This window comes from Numenius arquata, chromosome 12 (genome assembly GCF_964106895.1).
Source record: "Numenius arquata chromosome 12, bNumArq3.hap1.1, whole genome shotgun sequence".
NCBI lineage: Eukaryota > Metazoa > Chordata > Aves > Charadriiformes > Scolopacidae > Numenius > Numenius arquata.
The window spans coordinates 22528397-22549091 of NC_133587.1; the positions used below are offsets into that span (position 1 = coordinate 22528397).

Genomic DNA, 20695 nt, shown 5'->3' on the forward strand with positions numbered 1-20695 from the left:
GCTACTGTAATGCTTTTGTTGTGGCTTCACCAGTGCAGAGCAGAGGGGGAGAATGACCTCCCTCCACCTACTGGCCACACTCTTCCCTACGCAGCCGAGGATCCCATTGCCCCTCTTGGCCACAAGGGCACATTGCTGGCTCATGGAAAGTTTGCTATCCACCAGGACTCCCAGATCCTTCTCCTCAGTAGTGCTTTTACCAGCCTACAAAAAGGGCAAGAAGGAGGACCCAGGGAACTACAGGCTAATTAGTCTCACCTCTGTCCCTGGGAAAATAATGGAGAGACTCGTTCTAGATGTCATCTCCAAACACACTAAAGATCAAGAAGTTATTGGAAGTGGTCAACACGGATTTACCAAGGGTAAATCATGCTTGACCAATCTGATAGCCTTCTATGACATTACAACTGGATGGCTGGATGAGGGGAGAGCAGCAGGTGTCATCTACCTTGACTTCAGCAAGGCTTTTGACACTGTCTCCCGTAACATCCTCATTAGAAAATTAAGGAACTGTGGGCTAGATGAGGGGGCAGTGAGGTGGATTGAGAGCTGGCTGTGTGACAGAACTCAGAGGGTTGTAATTAATGGAGCAGGGTCAAGTTGGAGGCCTGTAACCAGCGGTGTCCCCCAGGGGTCAATACTCAGCCCAGTCCTGTTCGATATATTCATCTATGACCTGGACGAGGGGACAGAGTGTATCCTCAACAAGTTCACTGATGATACCGAACTGGCAGGGCTGGCTGACACTCCAGAGGGCTGTGCTGCCATCCAGCGTGACCTGGACAGGCTGGAGAGCTGGGCAGAGAAGAACCTAATGAGGTTCAACAAGGGCAAGTGTAGGGTCCTGCACCTGTGGAGGAAGAACCCCAGGCACCAATATAGGTTAGGGCTGGAATACTGTGTCCAGTTCTGGGCTCCCCAGTTCAAAAGAGACAGGGAACTACTGGAGAGAGTCCAGTGTAGGGCAACCAAGATGATTAAGGGATTAGAGCATCTCCCTTATGAGGAAAGGCTCAAAGAGCTGGAGCTCATTAGCCTGGAGAAGAGAAGGCTGAGGGGAGACCTTATTAATGCTCACAAGTATCTAAAGGGTGGGTTGAAGGATGATGGAGCTGGACTCTTTTCAGTGGTTCCCAGTGACAGGACGAGGGGCAACGGGCACAAGCTGGAACATGGGAAGTTCCATTTAAATATGGGGAAAAATTTCTTTTCCAGTGAGGGTGCCAGAGCCCTGGAACAGGCTGCCCAGGGAGGTCGTGGAGTCCCCTTCTCTGGAGATCTTCAAGACCCGCCTGGATGCAGTCCTGAGTGATGTGCTCTGGGCAATCCTGCTTTAGCAGGGGAGTTGGACTAGATGATCTCTAGAGGTCCCTTCCAACTCTGACAATTCCACGATTCCGTGATTTTAGCTGTGCCTTTTAAAATCTCAAATACAATCCTGCTTTCTAAGACATATGCAGAGGCACATGTCTATCTCTTATTGCAAAACCAGCTAAAGGCGTATCTCTCTGATTTTATGCCAAAAAAAAAATATATTATTAAAAAGCGAAATTGATAAGTTATTCATGAGAAATGAAACATGGCACAAAGGGTAAGAAATGCACCTATTCAAGACATCCTTTAGTTTGAAAAGATACGAAGACTTGATGTTCAAATAGAACATGGAACTCCAAAATAGAGTTCCAAAAACTGCTCGCCAGGGGTAGTTAAATCCTACATCTCCTCTTGCAAATTTACCATCACCTATGTTGGTTTTCATGCAGAAAGGGAAATTAAGAACTGGCTCAGAGGGAAACGCTGCATTTGACAATGTCCCCTCTATAGGTTTTCTTTCTAGCAAAGTGAAAATGTAATGTTACCTGCTGTGCTATGAACAGTAAAGACAAAAGACAAAGACTCTGAATACCATTAAACCCTGGGAAACTTGCTTTTGTTCATATTGTATTAAGAACATTGACTTGTTGCAAATCAAAAAGTTACCTTAAACTGTTTTATAAAGTACACATAATCTTTTTTTTATTTCCAGTTCAGCTCAACTTTGCTTTCTGAAGAGGATTCAGGTTTTCTTGAAAGAGACAATCATGACAACATCCTCTCATTATACCTGTATGTGCTAACAGGGAACTTGGGTCTAAACCCTGCAAGTCTGCAGTACTTCCTTTGAAGGAAAGCACGGAAAATGTAGAATTAAAAGCTGCAAAATGATCCACTATTCTTTGAACAGATTAAGAGAAGTGCTTCAGGGGAAGAACAGAAGCAAATCATACATTTGACCAGAATTTCACTCTTAGTGAGTTTCTCCTAATAGCTGACTTCAAATCAGTCAAGAATTTTAAGTATACACCTAACGGCACCCAGCATATACTTAAAAACTTTCCTGAATGGGAGCCAGCTGCCTAGGACACACCAACAGGGAACACAAGAGACACTTAAAAATAACAAGCAACAGTTTTACTTTGAACAGATGAATGATACAGCTATTACTGGCATAAGACGCATACAACGAGGGCTACAAAGCTCCCCCCATTTCCACGTACAGGAAATTTGGCATTGTACAGGATTATATTAGACAAAAAGTTAGGAGACAACTGTCCTGTCTTCCAAGGCTCTGGATCACCAGCCCATTACATACGTTCACTCCTAAGGGCTGCTCCATTGCCACTTGAGCACAACGTAAACACCTACGCTACCAAGCAACGCGGTGCGCGGAGGGAAGGATCAGGGGTTCAATTTGCTGTGATGTGTTAATGGGTATCCACATCACATCTTTACTGGCAGTGAAGTTTGAGCCAAATGTCACTCCTAGAAGCACACTGCGCAGAATCAGAGCCAGCTGCTCTAAGTCCTTGCGTCCACGCTGCAGGGAGCCACTCTGAAAGGCTTCCCAGCGTCCAACTTCAAGCATTGGCTCCACCAGGACAGAAACAGCTTTCAACACAACTGTAGGACACTTAATCACACACGGCAGGGTTCCAAGTCTAGACGCAACACAAATTTGCACCAAAAAGCAGCTCTCCAATACACTAAATCCCTAATAGAGATGGATCTGGCGAATCGCGTCTGCTAGAATTCTCCTAGTTCCTGAGACGTAACAGACTTGTCAGGATTAAATTACTTCTGGCTCCAGTGCCACCTTTCCCTGTGACCGGACTGCGGAGCCCATGGTTAGGTGAGAAGCAGCCCTGCCTACGGATAAACTACAACTCTAACAACAGGGACCTCTCCCATCACCCTGTACCCTGGTGCTCCAAGTGCAAAAGGGTACAGGAGAAACTAATTTGGGAGAAGTCCCTTTGTCCTCTTAGTCTCTCTTAGTGACAATAACTTGTAAAATGCTTGCTTTAATATACTGGAAATATAAACCCTAGATTTTTATAGTAATTTGTAATTTTAAGGATCCATAAATACGACTAATTTGGAACAAACCCCCTATTTAATGAAAAATATTCCAGTGATTTTATAAATGAATAACTAGAAAACTTACAGAAAATCAATACTTTAACAGTGTAAATTCAAGTTTATGCATGTTCTAAACTTTTTTCACATCCTTTGTAGATAAAGAGACCACACTGCTTTAATAACATCTACAGTTCAACACAATGAGTTTAATGACGCCAAACGATGCATGAGGTGGTGCAGTTGTTGAGTAAATACTCTAACGGGTAATGCTTATGTGATTAATATAAGGTACACACACTACAAAATTTCATAATATGTGACCAATGCTAAAATAATTTGGAATACTCCAGAAATGAAAAAGTTTCATTTTGGGGGGTCAGTATATGTTAAGTAGGAGCAGATTTCACTATCGGTGAATCACAGTATGCTCTTGCAATTAGTTCTGTTTAAAATAGATGATATCATAGTAACAACTAAATGACCAGTGATTAGAAATCAGGATTTAACTCCAAAGAGGTGATAGTTTTATGGTAGGTTCTTATTAACGAATTAGCAGCTCATGGAGGTAGGAGAACTCTTCAAATTTCCATGGTATGGAAGGATATAACGAAAGTAACTTTCAACTGCACAGACATACTATTTCAAATGCAGACTACATAGTTCTACTCTGGTTTACAGGTGTGTAGTTCTTTCCATAAAATCTAAATGTAATCCAAGAATAAAGACTATCATTTGCGTTGTCCTCCCTCCCCCCAAATTACCTTGTTAATGTAGTACTTTCCACAGTTTCATGTGATGCAAAACAGATAGTCTCCTGCAACTACCAACAAATATTTTTTTTTTGATAGTCTCATTGCAAATAGTGTGTATTTCTGTCATAAGTTTAGTTTTCCAGGTCCTTAGTTATTTCAGTGCATGTATACATGGGAAAACTTTGAGAATAAGTCACAGAAGGCACTACTGAATACTGAAAATTCTCCATGTCTTTCAACTGAACTTTAAAATATGGTAAAGCCTCCCAATTATTATGTATTAATGCTTTTATTAATGCTTTTTATTCATTAAATGTGATTTACTGATGCTCTAAGCAAGTCATTTTAGGAGGAAACTTAGAAAAGTTACCAGCCTTGGAGATATGACCAAAAAAACCCACCTCCTCATCTTCAAAATAATTCTTACCTTTCACTGAGACTGTTGTCCTATAAATAGTTAAAAATGCATGGTTTTAATCTTATCCATACAAACCCCATGCATCCTCTAACTTCGCATGTCATTCATTTCCCACATCCAGAAACTTTAAACGCTCAACTATTTGTACCCATATATTTGTATCTAGGGTAAAAAATGTAACATACCTCCTTCAGGCAGTAAAGCTGAAAACGTGACAAACATCTAACAAAAACATACTTCAGCTGTGCAAGCTGATATTTCATCACATTTGCCAAAATATATCCCCCACCCCAGCCTTATGAATTACATTTTCATGTATCCTATGCCTTGAAGGTTCCATACAAGGGAATCCGATCAATCGTTAATTATAGTAATTATTTCCAAAACTAAGTACGATATGTCCCAAAAGTCATGTTTCACTCGTTTGCTCTTGTGATACACAAACAAGTCATTTTGTATTACTTTGAAAAGTTATTCTCATCAATAGTACCAGTTATTTTAAGATCCCATGTTTACCCTCAGATGCAAAAAATGATCTTCGTAAGTTTTAATGAAAACATTCCAGAAGCTTTCATTCTACAAATCAAAAGCAGAACGTAATGGCTAAGCTTGGCTTCCATAACTTCCATTCCATAGCTGGCATCCTGGCTATGAAATTTTACAAAGATCCTGCCCTGAAAGACCCGTTGCCCTTGAAAATGCAATCTGTGTGAGTATGGACTGCTTTACAGTCCTACACCACCACTGTTGAGTGGTACATGGAAGAGTTGCACGTTGTAGTACCATCTTTCTTCTTAAAAACAATGTGGAAACTCTGATAATTTATCAACTATAGAACTTGCTATAATTTAATTAGTTCTGCAAGAATGAAGATTATTTAATCTAGTTTTGTATTACAGAAAAACCAGTTTGGCTCTGAACAGGGAGATGGCCAATGAAAAGTAGTTCAAGACAACTTCCATTTGTGTTCAGGGACACCATCTGGACCAATAGTTTGGCAGCTGCCCACAGATGTTGCAGTGATGGAAGTGTCCTCTACAGACTGCTTACAATGCTTTTTTTTGTGCTGGTTGGTGGAATATGAGATTGTTCTGCGGCACATCATCTTCTATGAGAGAAGGCATTTAAAAGTGTCAAACAACACCCATGGAATACTCGAAGGAGTAAAAGATATTCCTGCTCGAGAGCTCTATATGGAGGAACTGAAGGGAAGTTCCTTGACTTGGCCATTGCTATAGAAAAGCTCTGCAGCCACGACTGTTTCTGCTGCAGAATGGCAGATGTCAAAGATCATATAACATATCCTCCTCAGCCTCAAAGAGTGCACCTGAGATTCAGAAAAAGCCAAAAGAAAATCCTTTCCTTGAACGAGAGACAGAAAAGACACAAAAGAAAGCAAGCCACTGCCAAAGTAGCGGAGTTCTTATCACAGGTCAGAAAATAAGATACAGGCCTCGTAATTCAGACCAGCAAAAGACGACACAGTTAATCTGAAAGCGTTCATCAAGGGGCAGAGGTGGTGGTGGTGGAGGAGAAACATTCACGGTAAGCAATTTGTTTCAACGAGGTGGTTGAAAGGAAGCAAACTGGCTCTGCCTTGTGAATACGAGTGAAAGGATGGCATTTACAGTAAATCTACTCCGCAGTGCCTTGAGTTCTCAATTGGATAGACTGACAAACTACATATGGACTACTATTTCAAATCGTTTTTCACCTTCTCCCATACTACCCAGCCAGAAAAGGGAGCCTACTTGTCCCAAGCGTGGGGTGAGGCTGTGGAGGAAAAATCAAACACAAGCCACAGAGCAAGAATTAATAACAGAAATCTACAGCGAGGACGCTGCCAGCCTATCCGTTTGGAAAGTAGGGCTTGTAACACGCACTCAACTAAGTTATGGAAACCACAATATATGTTCCATTCCTGTGGAAGAGGATGGTTTAAAGAGACAGCCAACAAAAAACAAACATAAAAAAGCCACAGCATCGCAACATTGCAGTTTTTCAAAAATAGGAGAAACTCAAACTAGAGTGAATACATATATAGTAGTTGCATTGCCACAGATGTTGGTGTTTTAGTTCAAAACGTTACAAGAAGGCAACAATTCACCTGTGACAAGTGAAAATAGTAAGAGCTCATGTTCCCTGCTTTGAAGGACCAATTACAAGACCTTACAGTAAAACAATAAAGATTAGGTATATAGTCTTTTTTTTTATCATTCAGAGTTACTTATTCGTTTTGCTCATCATTACAGAACAAAGTCTTTGTTTTGAAAGCAAAAATTAATTACTGGAATGACAGACCAGGAGTCAACTGAAGAATTCCAGTAAACTCAAATTTCTAATTACTAAATAAATACTCACCAGTAAAAAGTTTAATCCGAAAGAGCAGCTTTTGTCAAATTATCTATTGTCTGTCATATTTGGATTTTTTTTTTTTTTTTTTTGAGGACAGAATAAAGTGCTATGCAAACACCAAATTTTAGTCCTAAGAACAACCAAACTAGAAGTGGGTAAATGTCATGGTTTATGACTTCCCAAAACTTCACAGTATAATTCACTCAAGATGAACAGTAGCTTCAATTATCATGCTACATTTTTTTATACTTAAAAAATTAATATCTGCATTAAATACTATTTCTATACCTAATACTATTTCAGCCTATAGACCTGAAGCGCTTGCTATACAACCTGTGGTGAGCATTACATATTAACTTTATTTGGCAGTAATACTAAGGAAGCGGGAAATGAACAGGAACATTTGCTAGCAGAGTTCAAAGCCCAAGAAGACGCACTGCAGAAATTCAAATCTTCCTAAACAGTTCTCACAGTACTGAAAGCAGCACTTAATGTTGGAAACCAGCTTCAAGTGTTCCATTTCCCACTTAAACCATATCATTCTCTCTCGGGATGATGAAAACCCTCTGGTTTGCTCCAGCCCGGAATGATGAAATGTTTTTGAAAATGGACCAGATTAATTATTTTATAACTCAAAGATGACAAAAATGTTTCTAAAGGACAATTATTAGCCTGATTAATTATTCTAACAGTAATATCTTATGGCTTTGCAGAGGAAATGTATGAATTCTATGAAGTAACTACTAAAAAAGTATGTTAAAAATGCCATGTAATTCACTGTTATTTTTTACTGTTAGGTAGTATTTTAGGGAACCTTTATATGCACGTGTTGATACACGTATGGAGAAAATACTAAATATACACAAACTTTACACATTTTCACATATTATAAAAACAGTATCGCCTTTTATGTTAATATTTGAATTTGGTATTGCAGGTAGCTAATTCTAGCAGTTGAACAGAACAGTAGAATACATCTAAAGATTCCCGAAACTATCAATCAGTAGACTGAAAAGGCACTGGACTCCCTATAATGCAAATTGAAATGAGAAAATACATTAATGTATTTCATACCCTTCTTATGTAAAGCAAACACTGGATGATTAAGTACTGAAATGAAGTTACTTAAGTTTTACAAACACACACATTATTAAGACAGCTAATCAAATGTGACTTCTGATGTTCTATAAGGGGAGAAATAAAGGCAGAAAATTAAGGTAATGTCTTAAATATCACTAAATGTGCTTGACCTCCACTAGGAAAAGTTAAAAGCTTTCTCCACCACAGGCAGTCCCCTCCTATCCTTTTTTTGTATTTCTTTCCTCCTTCCGCATTTAGACTTTCAATTCATGCATTCACATACCCTAACCTGAAAGTAGAACTGCCTTATCAAAAGAGGTCAAAGATGTTATTGTGTACACAACAAAGTTGCTATCACTATGAAAGGAGACAATAAAGGGATGAAACCCTCATTTTTCAATGTTCTCAAGTGGTTAGAAATGGATTGCTAAGCATATTTGTGACTGTAAGGACTTGTAAAGGATGAAATCACATGCTGTATAGTACAGATTCACTCTAGTGTTCCTAGGGGTTCAACATCTGTCACACACATTAAGGTTCTGTGGATCAAACAACAGCTCAAACCCAAACTGATTTCAACCAGGCTCCTGCCATTTAGAAAATTACCTAAAGTCTCCAGGAAACATACAGATTCTCTACACAAGTTCAGTCGGTCACATCACACGTCTCTTAGGCAGTTGGGGAGTTTTGCAAAAAGGAGGGTTTGGCCTGAAGTTTCAGAACAAGACTACAACCGTTACTGTTTTAAAGAATATTTTTATTACTGAAGCATATGTTGTCATTTTGGCAGCCTCATTTAGTGTTTCTAGTTCCCTGCATCCATCCCAGTAGAGTTTGGAAACATGAGAATAAAGTAGGCTGAACAGAGAATAGAAAAAATGTCATCTTCCACTGCCCAGGGGTACATGGTGCCCTGCTCAGAAAGAACATCTGGTCTTCAGACATTTTTGGGGAAAAAAGAAAAACACAGAGAAGCAGAAAATGGCCACAAAATAATTTCCTTGTTATTTAGCCCAAGAACACTTCACTTTAAAATATCTTTAATAGGCATTCAATAACTATGTTTAAAACTCTATTTCATAAGCTCTATAATACATTTATGACTTCAGGAAACACTTTTTCAGGAAGAAAAAATTCTAAGGGGCAGAAAGAATCTGAAGAATCAATCTAGAACATGTATTTATAACAGGCAAGCATATTTTAATGGACTTTCATATAGATTTATTTTCTCAGAGGACACGGTGGGCATACCATCCGTTCATATGCTAATTCTGGAACTGCCATCCCATCACATAGTAAATACTAGATTTCCAATTCTAAGTCTCACTAGAAATGGGTAAATTAGTATTTCCAGTATCATCATCCAGTGGTGAGGCACTGGAACAGGTTGCCCAGAGAAGTTGTGGATGCTCCATTCCTGGAGGGGTTCAAGGCCAGCCTGGATGGGGCTTTGAGCAACCTGGTCTGGTGGGAGGTGTCCCTGCCCATGGCAGGGGGGTGGAACTGGATGATCTTTAAGGTCCCTTCCAACTCTAACCATTCTATGATTCTATGATTATCTGGTAAACAATTCCTGCAGTTAGTATGCTGCAATTAGAAGATAAGATGAAATAAAAAGGAAAGTGGCTTGCAGAGCAAAGAATGGATGGCATGAGCCTGGTACTATCACAGTTTATGATTTCTACCTATTACTTCATATAAGGACACATGGAATATAGAGAGAATATGTTCTTTCTACCTACCTGTCATGTCTCTTCATTGTGATACTACAAGCATATTAAATTCCATATTTTGGAAGACAGTGGGTTAGATTTTTGGGACTCTTAAAAAAAAAAAAAAATCTGTGTGGAAATGACTCAATAAAATTTCTCTTTTAAAATTCTACTTCTGGAATGATTCCATGAAGATAATTCCTGACTATGAATATACTACTTGCTGTCCTAAATTGGTTTATTTACTGACCTGCAATGGTTTAGAGACTTTGAGAATCATGCACATATACTTGCTGAAAAAGCATGGAAACTAAGCTCAGCATTTTTTCCCCCCCTCCCTGTGCTGAGGCTACATCGTATGACTAGAACAGCATCTTCTACCTCTGCCTTATCTCCTTCATAAACACACAGTCATGCCAAAGCCCGATGTGAACACTGGAACATACCATTGCAGAACACTCCTTTCCAGAAAGGAGTATTCTGCCGCATGAAACTAATGCCCTTCTTTCCATTCTTCACTTGATGCTCGATTAACTACTAAGAAACCTAACATTTGCTTCCTAATTGTTTGTATACTATTCAATGATTTGTAAATTAGCAGGAAATAAAAGTGCACTAAATTTATCGAAGTCAAAGCTTTTGGGCTAAGACTTTAGGAGGTCTTTAAGGGAATAAAAGAGAAGTTTATACCTCTCCACTCTACCTCCTCATAAATACTGAATGAACTACAAATTGATCAGGGTGTAATTAAACCTGCTGCACTTCCAAGAGTGCTCAAGTAAAAAGGATAGTATTATTTTGGGGAAATTTGAAAAATATCCAAAGACATGCAGAAAGCTAAAGTGTAAAATCATTTCAAACACTAAAAAGACAAGGTATAAATATCCAAATGAGAAAAGGGCTTTTGAAGCAGTTTTATTTCTCAGGTCAAGATTTACCGTGAACCAACCACTACAGCTTACACAACCTGGAAGCCATCAGACACCAGAAGGATTCTAAGTTGTGCTGTCAGTTCAGTAGCAACGACCCAAGAGAAGGAAGGGGCCTGTAAATGAATTAGCAAGGATGCATATATAATTTCAGAACATTCCCAGCAGACTGGAGTAACTGCAAACATAGCACGTGCCGAATGCAGAATCAAGGCAGCAACTAATAAATGTTAATGTATCGAGTGAGGTGGATGTGCTTTGTGACCAGCATAAAAGAAAAAAAAAAAAGTAAAAAAAAGTAATGCAACATACGAGAGCACATTATATTAAGAGGTGTGTTTAAAAATACTTCAGGTCAGTACTAAATGGATGGCTGTATCCAATGCATCATTATCTGAGCAACAGCATAAACACTCTACTATTTAATATAGCTGAAAACAAAACTGAAGTGATAATTGTGGGAGAACTGAGGAGGACTCGTACCTGGAAAGGCCAGGGCACCTCACTAGTGGAAGAAGCAAATGCTGGAGGAAAAAGCCATCACCGTTTTGTTTTTCACTTGATTTGGAATTAGGAATAACATTTTTTATGCAACGTCTTTCTGTAAATATTAATTTGATTGATGTTTAAAAACGGCAATGCTATTAAAAACTATTGATTTATTCATCATATTTTAATAATGAGCCAGGATGCCTATTCCTCCAAATTTGAAAAACATAATATCTACCCGTCATGTGATGACTCAGGGCCAATGTCTTCGCTATTGTATCAAATATAGCTGGAACCAACATTGGTTTCACACCTAAAAGGGATACAGAATGATAGAGTGACGTCCTCAGCCTTTGTTTCCATGCAGTATGTTGATTTTCAGAATTTACTTGATACAGTGACTTATAAATCACAAAATTGTGTTCAGCAACGTCTTTGATGCATTTACTGTTTGCAAGCCACTCTGGATATACTACCAAAGAGAAAGAAAAAACTAAAATGTGTTTCTTTAAAAAAGTCAGCCTTTCATTTGATAGGCTAACATAGGTACAAACTAGATGCTGTTTATACCCTCCTTCCTGAAACAGGAGGCTATAAATCCTTCTAGATGCTAATACGTGCTCTTACGTGGTAGGACCCAGTCCCTTACCTTCCAGCCCCAAATTACAGTTTACATATGAAAGTTATTCATTCTAATATGAGGAAAAGGAAAATACACTCCTCAGGACTGCCCTGCCTACAAACGGACAGTAAACGAACCGCCATTTTTGTAGCGCTTCGTGCATTTTTCCCAAAGGTGCTTTACACATTCACCACTACAATCTCTTCCACTAAAAATATAACTAACTGTCAGAAACAATGTATCATTTAAATTATAGTCAAAATATTGTTTCATGGAGATGACTGCACATTAGTCTCAAATATGTCCCCATAGCCTACTGCTAATCTCTAAAAATCAGACAAAAGTTTGTTTCTTAACCAACTGAAATGGAAACTCAACAAATGGGAAGTAAACAGGGCAGATGCTTTGAGGGTAACTAGGAAGTTGGAAAACTCAACAAACAGATGACGCCTAGAATCACTTTTCTTCCTAACTGTATTTAAGATAGACTTGAAACGATTAAGGAATACCGTTTTTCCAAAACTGGTTAATGTGATATTCATGGCCATTACTTAAGCATATTTTCTTTGTAAATTTTCCAATTCAGAAGTGCTCCTACAACATATTAAATTGAGACCTTAGCAGTTCATCGAAAATTCCTTCAGTTTTCATTTGTGGATCTAGAAAAGGTTCTCTTCATTGCACTGCTTTGCTTTCCTTCCTTCTTTCACCTCTCCTTCCTCACTTCCTTCGTTTCAAAGAGCAGCTCATGCAATAAGTGGCAGTGTTTTATTTTTTAATTTTTAGATCTAAATTTTGCTGGCTCAAAAGTTGCTATTGGAACTTCTAGAACTGCCCCATTTTACACATTTTCATCTGGGCTTGGAAACAGTGTGCAATTCATTCTCTCATCGACCTCAGCACAAAACGGTATAAAACCACGTAACATTTCAGGACAAAGAATTCAGTAACACAAAAATTGGAACAACTCAAACATAAACACATGAAAAGCGGTCTCATCTGAGCAGCCCTACTCTCAACTACTTCATATATAAAAACTGAACCTCCCTCTCTGAAAGAAAACAGATGGATGAGAAATATTTTCCCCAAAAGGAAGTAATTTGCTTATTTGCTTAGGGGCATATACAATTACATTTCATGGTCTGTATCAGCCAACCATAAGAATGCCCTGAAGTGATCATTGTGAAAGCTGTATATAATGGGATGAATGTTAAAAATTTTCGAAAACTTTAAAAAACATATCGATATGATTAAATGGCTGAAATTAGTCAAAGAATTGGGGTAAAAACATTGAATACAATTCTTGTAGGATGGTAAATCCCAAATAATTGGATAGATTAACAGAGTCTTGCGTCTCTCAGTTTAGTGACCTCTACATTACAATTTCTATGTCTCAACTCTAAGAACAAATAATGCAAGACCTCATGGCTGAATTACTTCTTTACGATTTGAGTAGTAAGTCCTCATAATTGCTACTTATGATTACGGGATGCACAGCACCTCTGACAAGAGCAATACAAGCATGACAGGACCTTGACCTAATGCACAAATATTCTCACTTCAGAGTTTTTGCCATAGATTGTCAAAATGCCTATCACTGCCCAAAGATTCATTTCTCCAGTGCTCAAAGACATCAACTTCACCAACTTAGGAACTAGAAAACCACCAAAATGCTCTTTAATATTTTTCACAAGCAATTTCCTCAACATATATTGGTATATTACTGTAGTCCTGTCTTGATAAAAGTCAATTGTGTGGCCTTAGATTCCATAGTTATGGCTTTCTCTGCCTTGCTCCACATTTTAATTACTGTACTAGGCTAAAAAAAAAAAAAAGTCTATATAGATGGATCTCCACTTCAAGGCCCCTTTATAACTGTGAGGCAGGGACTCCTCACCCTCCATCCTTCTAATAATATCCAGAAGACCCCAAACTCCTGGGTAGCTAGAGTCCTGTCTGACTCTAGAAGATGAAGTGATGATCCTGGATCACCAACCCTAAGATAAGAAAATCCAAGTCAGGCCTACTAAAATCCTGAAAACTTTACTAGTCTCTTTGAGTCTCTTTGATTCAGGATGCAATAATGTATGTCATGATCACTGTGTTTCTGGTCTACTGCATTAGAATATGATTTGGCCTCTGTAACATCTATTACTAGATTTCTTATGGCACAATGGAGTATGAGCCCTAACCTTCTAGCTCTATAGATCAAGCCCACCTGCCTACCAAAGACATGTACACTTCAGTCCTCCCACTCAACCTTTCTATTATCCTCTGCACATCTCTGCTCTTCTTGGAAGTCCAAAGCTCTCCAAGACACTTGGTTGGCCTGAAAGGATGCCAGGGAGGTGGTAAAACCAGAATTAGTTCTTCATTTCTTGGGTTGGAGAGGGTTACCTGGCTTCTTCACAACCCTTTCTTCTTTCCCAAACCTTGTGCAAGACATGAAAAAGAACATGTCCTGTAGAAAACTAGTATAGCCACTCTGAGGAGTTTTGCCTTCTCCACTATTTAGAAATTCTTTTAGTATAGTTGAAGTACAGACCATCAAAAACTTAGAGGAGACAGAGATCTGATTTTCCCTTGCAACTGTCACAGTTGTCTGTTCATTCCACCAATGCGGGAAAGAGGAAAATAGGAGACAGAAATGTTTCTCCTGATCAAAACCAAAAATCATATGATTGCTGAAGTTTCTCATGAAACCTACCTCCATTTAAAGCAAGAACTACACTTCTCATGAAAAAAGAGAAATACAGAGATTTCATAAATGACAGTGCTCCAGATTTGTTATCTTTAGAGAAAATAAAGCCACCATGAACTACTATGTTATTCAGAACAATTTAAAAGATTTAGCAATAGCATTTACACTATTAAAGCTTAAACCAACCAGTAAAGTAACTTCGATTCACCTTGGGGACCCACAGATCCCACAGGAAACATCCTTAACAGCTAACAGAAATATCTGAAGATTCACTGCTGATTTAGCCAGCTATGAGCTGTTGTCAAGAACACAGCAGCATTTGTCTCCCTGCTCTTTATCAGGACACAGAACACTTAAATTCTACTTAAGCCCAGAAGTGATTTCTGCAATTGCCTCACACATTTATATTCTTTCTACTAGATATCCAGACTGTCCTAACCAGATTCAATTCCACTTACTCACGGAAACTAAAGGCTCTGAAAGCACACGCTCTGAAACCATTTCCTGAAGTGGAATTCTTCAAAACCTGACTGATTTCTTCTCTAATGAAGAAAGACTTTTTCAAAATTTTATTACCTGGATTCACTGGTCATAGGAGCAAAAAACAAAAGGAAGGGCACAGATATTTTTCACTACCATCCCAAAGTAGAAGAGTTCCTAAGTTAAGGGATAAATATAATTTATTTGGATATACAGAGTTTACTTTTGCAGAGACCAGAGTTGTTAACACATACTAGTAATGGTTGAATTTTCACACAAGCATCTTATTTTCTTTCATGGCCATCGACATTCTCTGTTGGTGTTCTGAGATTAAATGCTGTACCCAATAACACTCCCTCTTAGCCCAGTTCTAGTAAACACCACTGACCCAAATTCAGGATCTCCTATAGTGGTGTCAGTGTTTGCTCAGGTGTCCCTCTGTTGAACTTTGATCAAAAAGATTGTTTAGGAAGAGAAGTGAATGTTCTTTTTTCTGAGAGACAATACGATCAAGGATGCTGAAGAAAGGCCCTGAGAATATGTAGAACAGGTTACAGTGATCAAAGTTAGAAAAATAAAAAAAAAAGTAATCTGAAACTATTGGTACAGTCCCAACACAGCAAAACAGGCACACTTTCCTTGAAAAGCACTAATTTGTAATTTATTTAGATGTCTCAGCCAGGAGTTTCCTCTGCTTATCTGATTCTTCAAGTCTAGATATGCTACAATGCTGTAGCTGAGAACGGATAGCCAATTCCGGTGTGGCCTGTGGGCTCCGACACCTGGGAACAGACTATGGGATTTTTTGAAAAAACTTGCACAGCTCCGAAGTGTCCCCATGGACAGTTTCAGTCACCTGAAGTCCCAGACAGACACAGCATTCCATGCTGTCTTTTCACTTTAAAAGTGTCTTGAATTCAAACTTCCAGACCATGTGAGTTTGCATGTCAGCAGACAGTATTTAGAAAGCAGCTATTAACCTGCTGATGTTTTTCCTATTGTTTGCACTGAAACATTTTGTTATATTGCACATAACACATCAACCCGTTGATATTCTTTTATACAGTGTCTGACCACATTCTTGACATTCCAAAAGTTCTGAATAGTCTCAGCTTGTCATAACTTCCTATGTTACAAGTATCATAAAAATAACCCAGAACTAACCCTACAGCACTTGATCCAGAACCTAACAGCCTTATCCCTACACTAAGTAATTTAGAGCTGCCCCACTTCTCACTCTCTTTTTTTCCCTTCAATAAATAATAATGATTAAAAAAAAAGACTAAAGATTTTTAGAGGACGTTTACAATACCATCTATTTGTGTTAGCACCATCTGACAGAGCATGCAGGGATACTTAATGTGTCAGATGAAAGCTTCCTTGTTTATTTTTGTTGGCCTGAGGCCATTTGAAAGTTTCCTCATTCACTGAAAAGAAGGGAGGATGGGGAGAGGCAGAAATGATGGCCGCTTGGATTTAGGTGCCTATAACGAACATACATACTCACTTTTTTCAGGGAAAATCTACCCTGTGGCAAATGCAGAGTCCATTACCACTATGGGCAACAGGCACCCTTATTTTTTCAGTAAACGTTAAATTTGGATTGCTGAGCATCAAGCAACTTTCTGGCCTTACACACACACACAGTTGTAATTGAAAGAAAGAAAATATACTGGTCCTAATTACAGTTCCCTGTGAATACTTGCCCCCCTTCCCAACTATTTACACAAGTTTTTTCATCTCTGTTATGATACAAATAAGTATCAGAGTTCTGAAGAACTAACTGCTTAAGAATACACATGGTTGTATCTCCTTTCCCACTTCACTACATGCTCATTTTGCTCAGTACTGTCTGCCTTAGAAATGACAATATGGAAGATGCAAGTGAAGCTGCATTACAGATGTTTCCAGATTCTAATTTGTTTGCCTAGAAAGAACACTTCCACTGAAGGGGGTGACAGTGGGCTACAACATTGCGATAAGTATTCTCATGTTTCCATGTTCTCTATAGGAGATTAACCACTGCATTTCAACTTCTCATGTCTGTATGGCTGTCTCCAAGATATCTAACTAAATAATTGTTTGGCTGATGTAAGGTCCTGGTCCAGTTGGTCCGGCAGGGGTCCAGTTTCCCACAGCTGGCGACAGTGCAGCTAAGTCCCAGGAAGAAAAACTACTGATATCCTTTTCAATAAAATGTGTTTCAATCAAAATTGCTCTTTTAAGGAAGAAATCACTGATCTAATGACAAAAGTGGCTACTATTCTGCTTAATAATTGCCTAATGGTCTTCTATTGAAACATAAGGGTTTAGGCTCCTGTAAATCATATGCAGCTTGAAAGAATTAAAACTGTATTTGTTTTTTTCCCCAAACTTAATCTGCACTGCTTTTGGGCCCAGGCTCCATTTTCCTCTTTCTGTTCTGAAGATTTCTTTCTCATGTAATCAAATTCACCATCAAGCTAGAAGTTATATCCCCAGTATCAAGCATCACCTAGAGAACTACACAAACTACTTGAACAACTTGCTGACTAACCATTGGCAATGAATTCAAGTTTCTACCTGTAGTTTTTGGCTTGTACCTTCAACTGAAAAAATAATGGGTTGCTGACATGATTCATATTTCCACTGTAGCTGACATCTCTGCCCCACTTGAAATGCTCACCAACCTTTACTTTAGAAAGGGTGAGGTCAAACATGCAAAGCACATATTCAAGGGCTCTTGGAAGTTTTACACACCTTCAGCTCCTACTTCTTTTCATCAAAAAATTTTGTAGGAAATTCTTTACCAAGCCTATGTTGCTTCCTTTTCCTGATTTTTAGTTCCTAAAACATTAATCACAAGCTGAAGCTTTCTACAGCCTAAGGGGAGTTCAGTGAAGAAAGAGGAACCAAGCTATATTGGAGGCACCAATTAACCCAGCAAACAGCCGTCAACATCCAAAAAGAAAGAGCATTAGAAATGGTTTTCTACCTGGAAATGGTCACTATAGACATAAAACATTAGAAGGTGTAATAACATCCTGGACAGGTACACTTGATGTGTTTAACAGAGTGATTATGGCTATTCGCATCAGACTGCTATCTATATGAAAAGGTACTGACTTTGATGGTATAATTCAGAAAAATTGTGGATCAAATTTCAAAATAGAAATAAAAAAAACTTTTCTAGGAAAGACTGTTTGGGGAGAGAGTAAGGCAGAACACAAACATTCAAAGGAGGATAGGAACTTTTCTATTACCATAGAGTAAGGAAGAAAGAGCATTTCTCAGACTCAAGGAATTCAGGGAAGTTCTAGTATAGCATTTGCATTAGAATCTGCAAAACAATATTCAATGTGCAACATAGGCTAAATAATTTAAAGGATTTTTAAATTTAAGTTTAAAGGTAAAGAAATACTGCACATAAGCTTCCAATGTATTGTAGAGGTTGGTTTGTTTGTTATAAGAAAGAACTCTAACTTTTTTGAGTCCTGTTTTTAAAGATTAGCCTAAAGTTTTCCTTAAGGAAATCCAACAGTTAATGAAATTATGACTTTAAGTTTGTTATATCTTATAGCACTTATTTTCAAGATTTATTCCTAAAATAGTCATTCATTTGTAAGATACTAAGTATAGGAAAGTTCATTCCTAATAAGTACTAACATACACTACTAAGTACCATTTAAAGTTTCAGTAAGTATTTTTAATCAGAAACAAGTGTTCCGTAGAAATAAAAAAAAAAAAAATTAAGGAAAACAACTTAAAATCTTCAACTAAAGAAATAGAAATTGTCTCCTCATAAAACTTGGTCTAAAATTTTAAACCGAGAACTCATCTCAAAAGCATTTTCTGTGTTCCACAGATTACAGTACATATCTGATAGAATAAATATAAGGAATTATCATAGGAATCCTGATATTAATTTTTAATCTAGAACAAAAAACTATGGTTATAATTAAAGTTAAAAATTGTGAAAGTACTGTCATGGAGATTAAACTACTAACAGGCACCTACACATAACAATTTCCTTTTTATCTCTCTCTTGTACTATAGAAATTTAAGACAGTACTTATCGCAATTATGGTGTTCTAAAGCATACCCTTCCCCTAGCCCAATAAATTAAGCTAGAACCAAAAGACTTCACTAAAATTTATGAGCTATCATTAAACCATTTGAACAACTCTGCCTTCAAGGGAAGGCTTAATTAAAAGGTTTGGTGACTACATTTTTACATCAAAGCCACATGAAACTCACATTGTAGCAAGATCTGAACTTTGAATTTATGTGGTGTTTATCTGCCTGAGGTTACCAAAAATCACATCTAACATACCTTGGCAAAAAAGACTGTGAGGTGTGTTTCACTGCCCAGTATCCAAATGGGAAATTTCGGAGCTTTCAAATAAGAGCCAACCTTAAAAAAGTACAACAAAATCAGAAACACAAAGCAAACCCAGAAAACACATCTAGTTAGTGATCAAGTTAATGACAATTCAGTTAGTGAAGTCCCAACTGCTTTGAAAACTACTATAAAATGTTTAATCAAATGACAAAACAGTGGAAAATACTTAAGATACTAATTTTGATCACTGATTCCTATTTGACTTGGAAAACAACATAGGTTATAATAATTAACTGAAATAAGACATCAGTGAGAAAGTAGTATCAACAGTATTCCTTATTTCAACTTTGGAGACATGCTTCAAACACTGCACACAAGTACTTCTGTGCTTAACAATACTACCATTGAATGCGAAATGAAGTAGAAGTCCATTTGTCTTATTAACTGGTTTTGGATGAATCAATTCAGAATTGACACTCATTTAATAAATGAAGGGACAGTTAGTTACAGTCAATACACCAACATTCTGCAAACTACATAATACTCTTTAACCCTGAGCTAAGTTAAAGGAATTCAATAGAGATTGAAAAGGAAGCAAAGAACAACCAAAAAGCTTTCTGAAAATAAGAGTATTAATGCTGTTTCAAAGGAAGTTTTTGCAAAGCAAAAAATTTCTCAAATAAAAACCTTAAATCAAGCAATTCTGTGTCGCAACAAGAAGAAACAACATGGACTAGGTTGCACTTTAGTTACTTTCAAACGCTTACAGATGAACACATAAAATGACTTTTAGGTCTTGAAAGTATTATGTTCAGAATACATTTATTTAATAGTAGTTTTACCATTTTTATCTGGCTATTTATTTTAAATGGAAGACAGCAATAGCATAAAAAATGAACAAAAAACCTGCAACATTCACAGCAGCAAGCCACTTTGGGACTTGACAGTTTATAACTATTTACATAACTTGCATTAAACATTATTTTAGTAAAAACTTAAGCTTCTAACCAGCTATATTAAATTGGTGCAATAAAGTCCTATTTTAAATAGCAAACAGCATTTATTCAATAAGATGCATTTAACAATTTTATTATGTATCTGTTTTAATATACTCTTATTCTCAGTTTTAATTTGAACATTTGAAGTTTGAAAGTTCTTTAATATCTCCAGCTGTAGAGAGTGAAGCTTTAAGTAATACTGTCAAAGAAGCCCACAACACCTTAATGAAAGAAAAATTTTAAATGATGCAGAAAACAGCTTACCTTACAATATCTCAGAGATTCCATCAATGTCAAAAAACCTACTGTTGCCTGTTTGTGTATACCAAGAAGTTCTGTTCAAAACAAAACACAAAATTTATTCAGGAAAAATCTGCAAAGCCTCTTTCAGGCCATTTTTTCTTACTTTTAAAATTGTTATTTGACCAATTTTGAAAGT

At 37.6% G+C, this 20695-nt stretch overlaps 1 protein-coding gene across 2 annotated transcripts in view; it reads right to left on the bottom strand.

Moving 5' to 3' along the window:
* The window catches only part of MINDY3 (MINDY lysine 48 deubiquitinase 3), a 65250-nt gene that overhangs the window by 9637 nt on the left and 34918 nt on the right, over positions 1-20695 (bottom strand). For both annotated transcript variants that reach the window (XM_074157077.1, XM_074157078.1), the window contains 2 exons: positions 20521-20591; positions 19250-19330 (listed from right to left, as the gene is read on the bottom strand). In XM_074157077.1, the coding sequence (XP_074013178.1) occupies positions 19250-19330; positions 20521-20591 (152 nt within the window). The remainder of the gene's footprint in view (positions 1-19249; positions 19331-20520; positions 20592-20695) is intronic.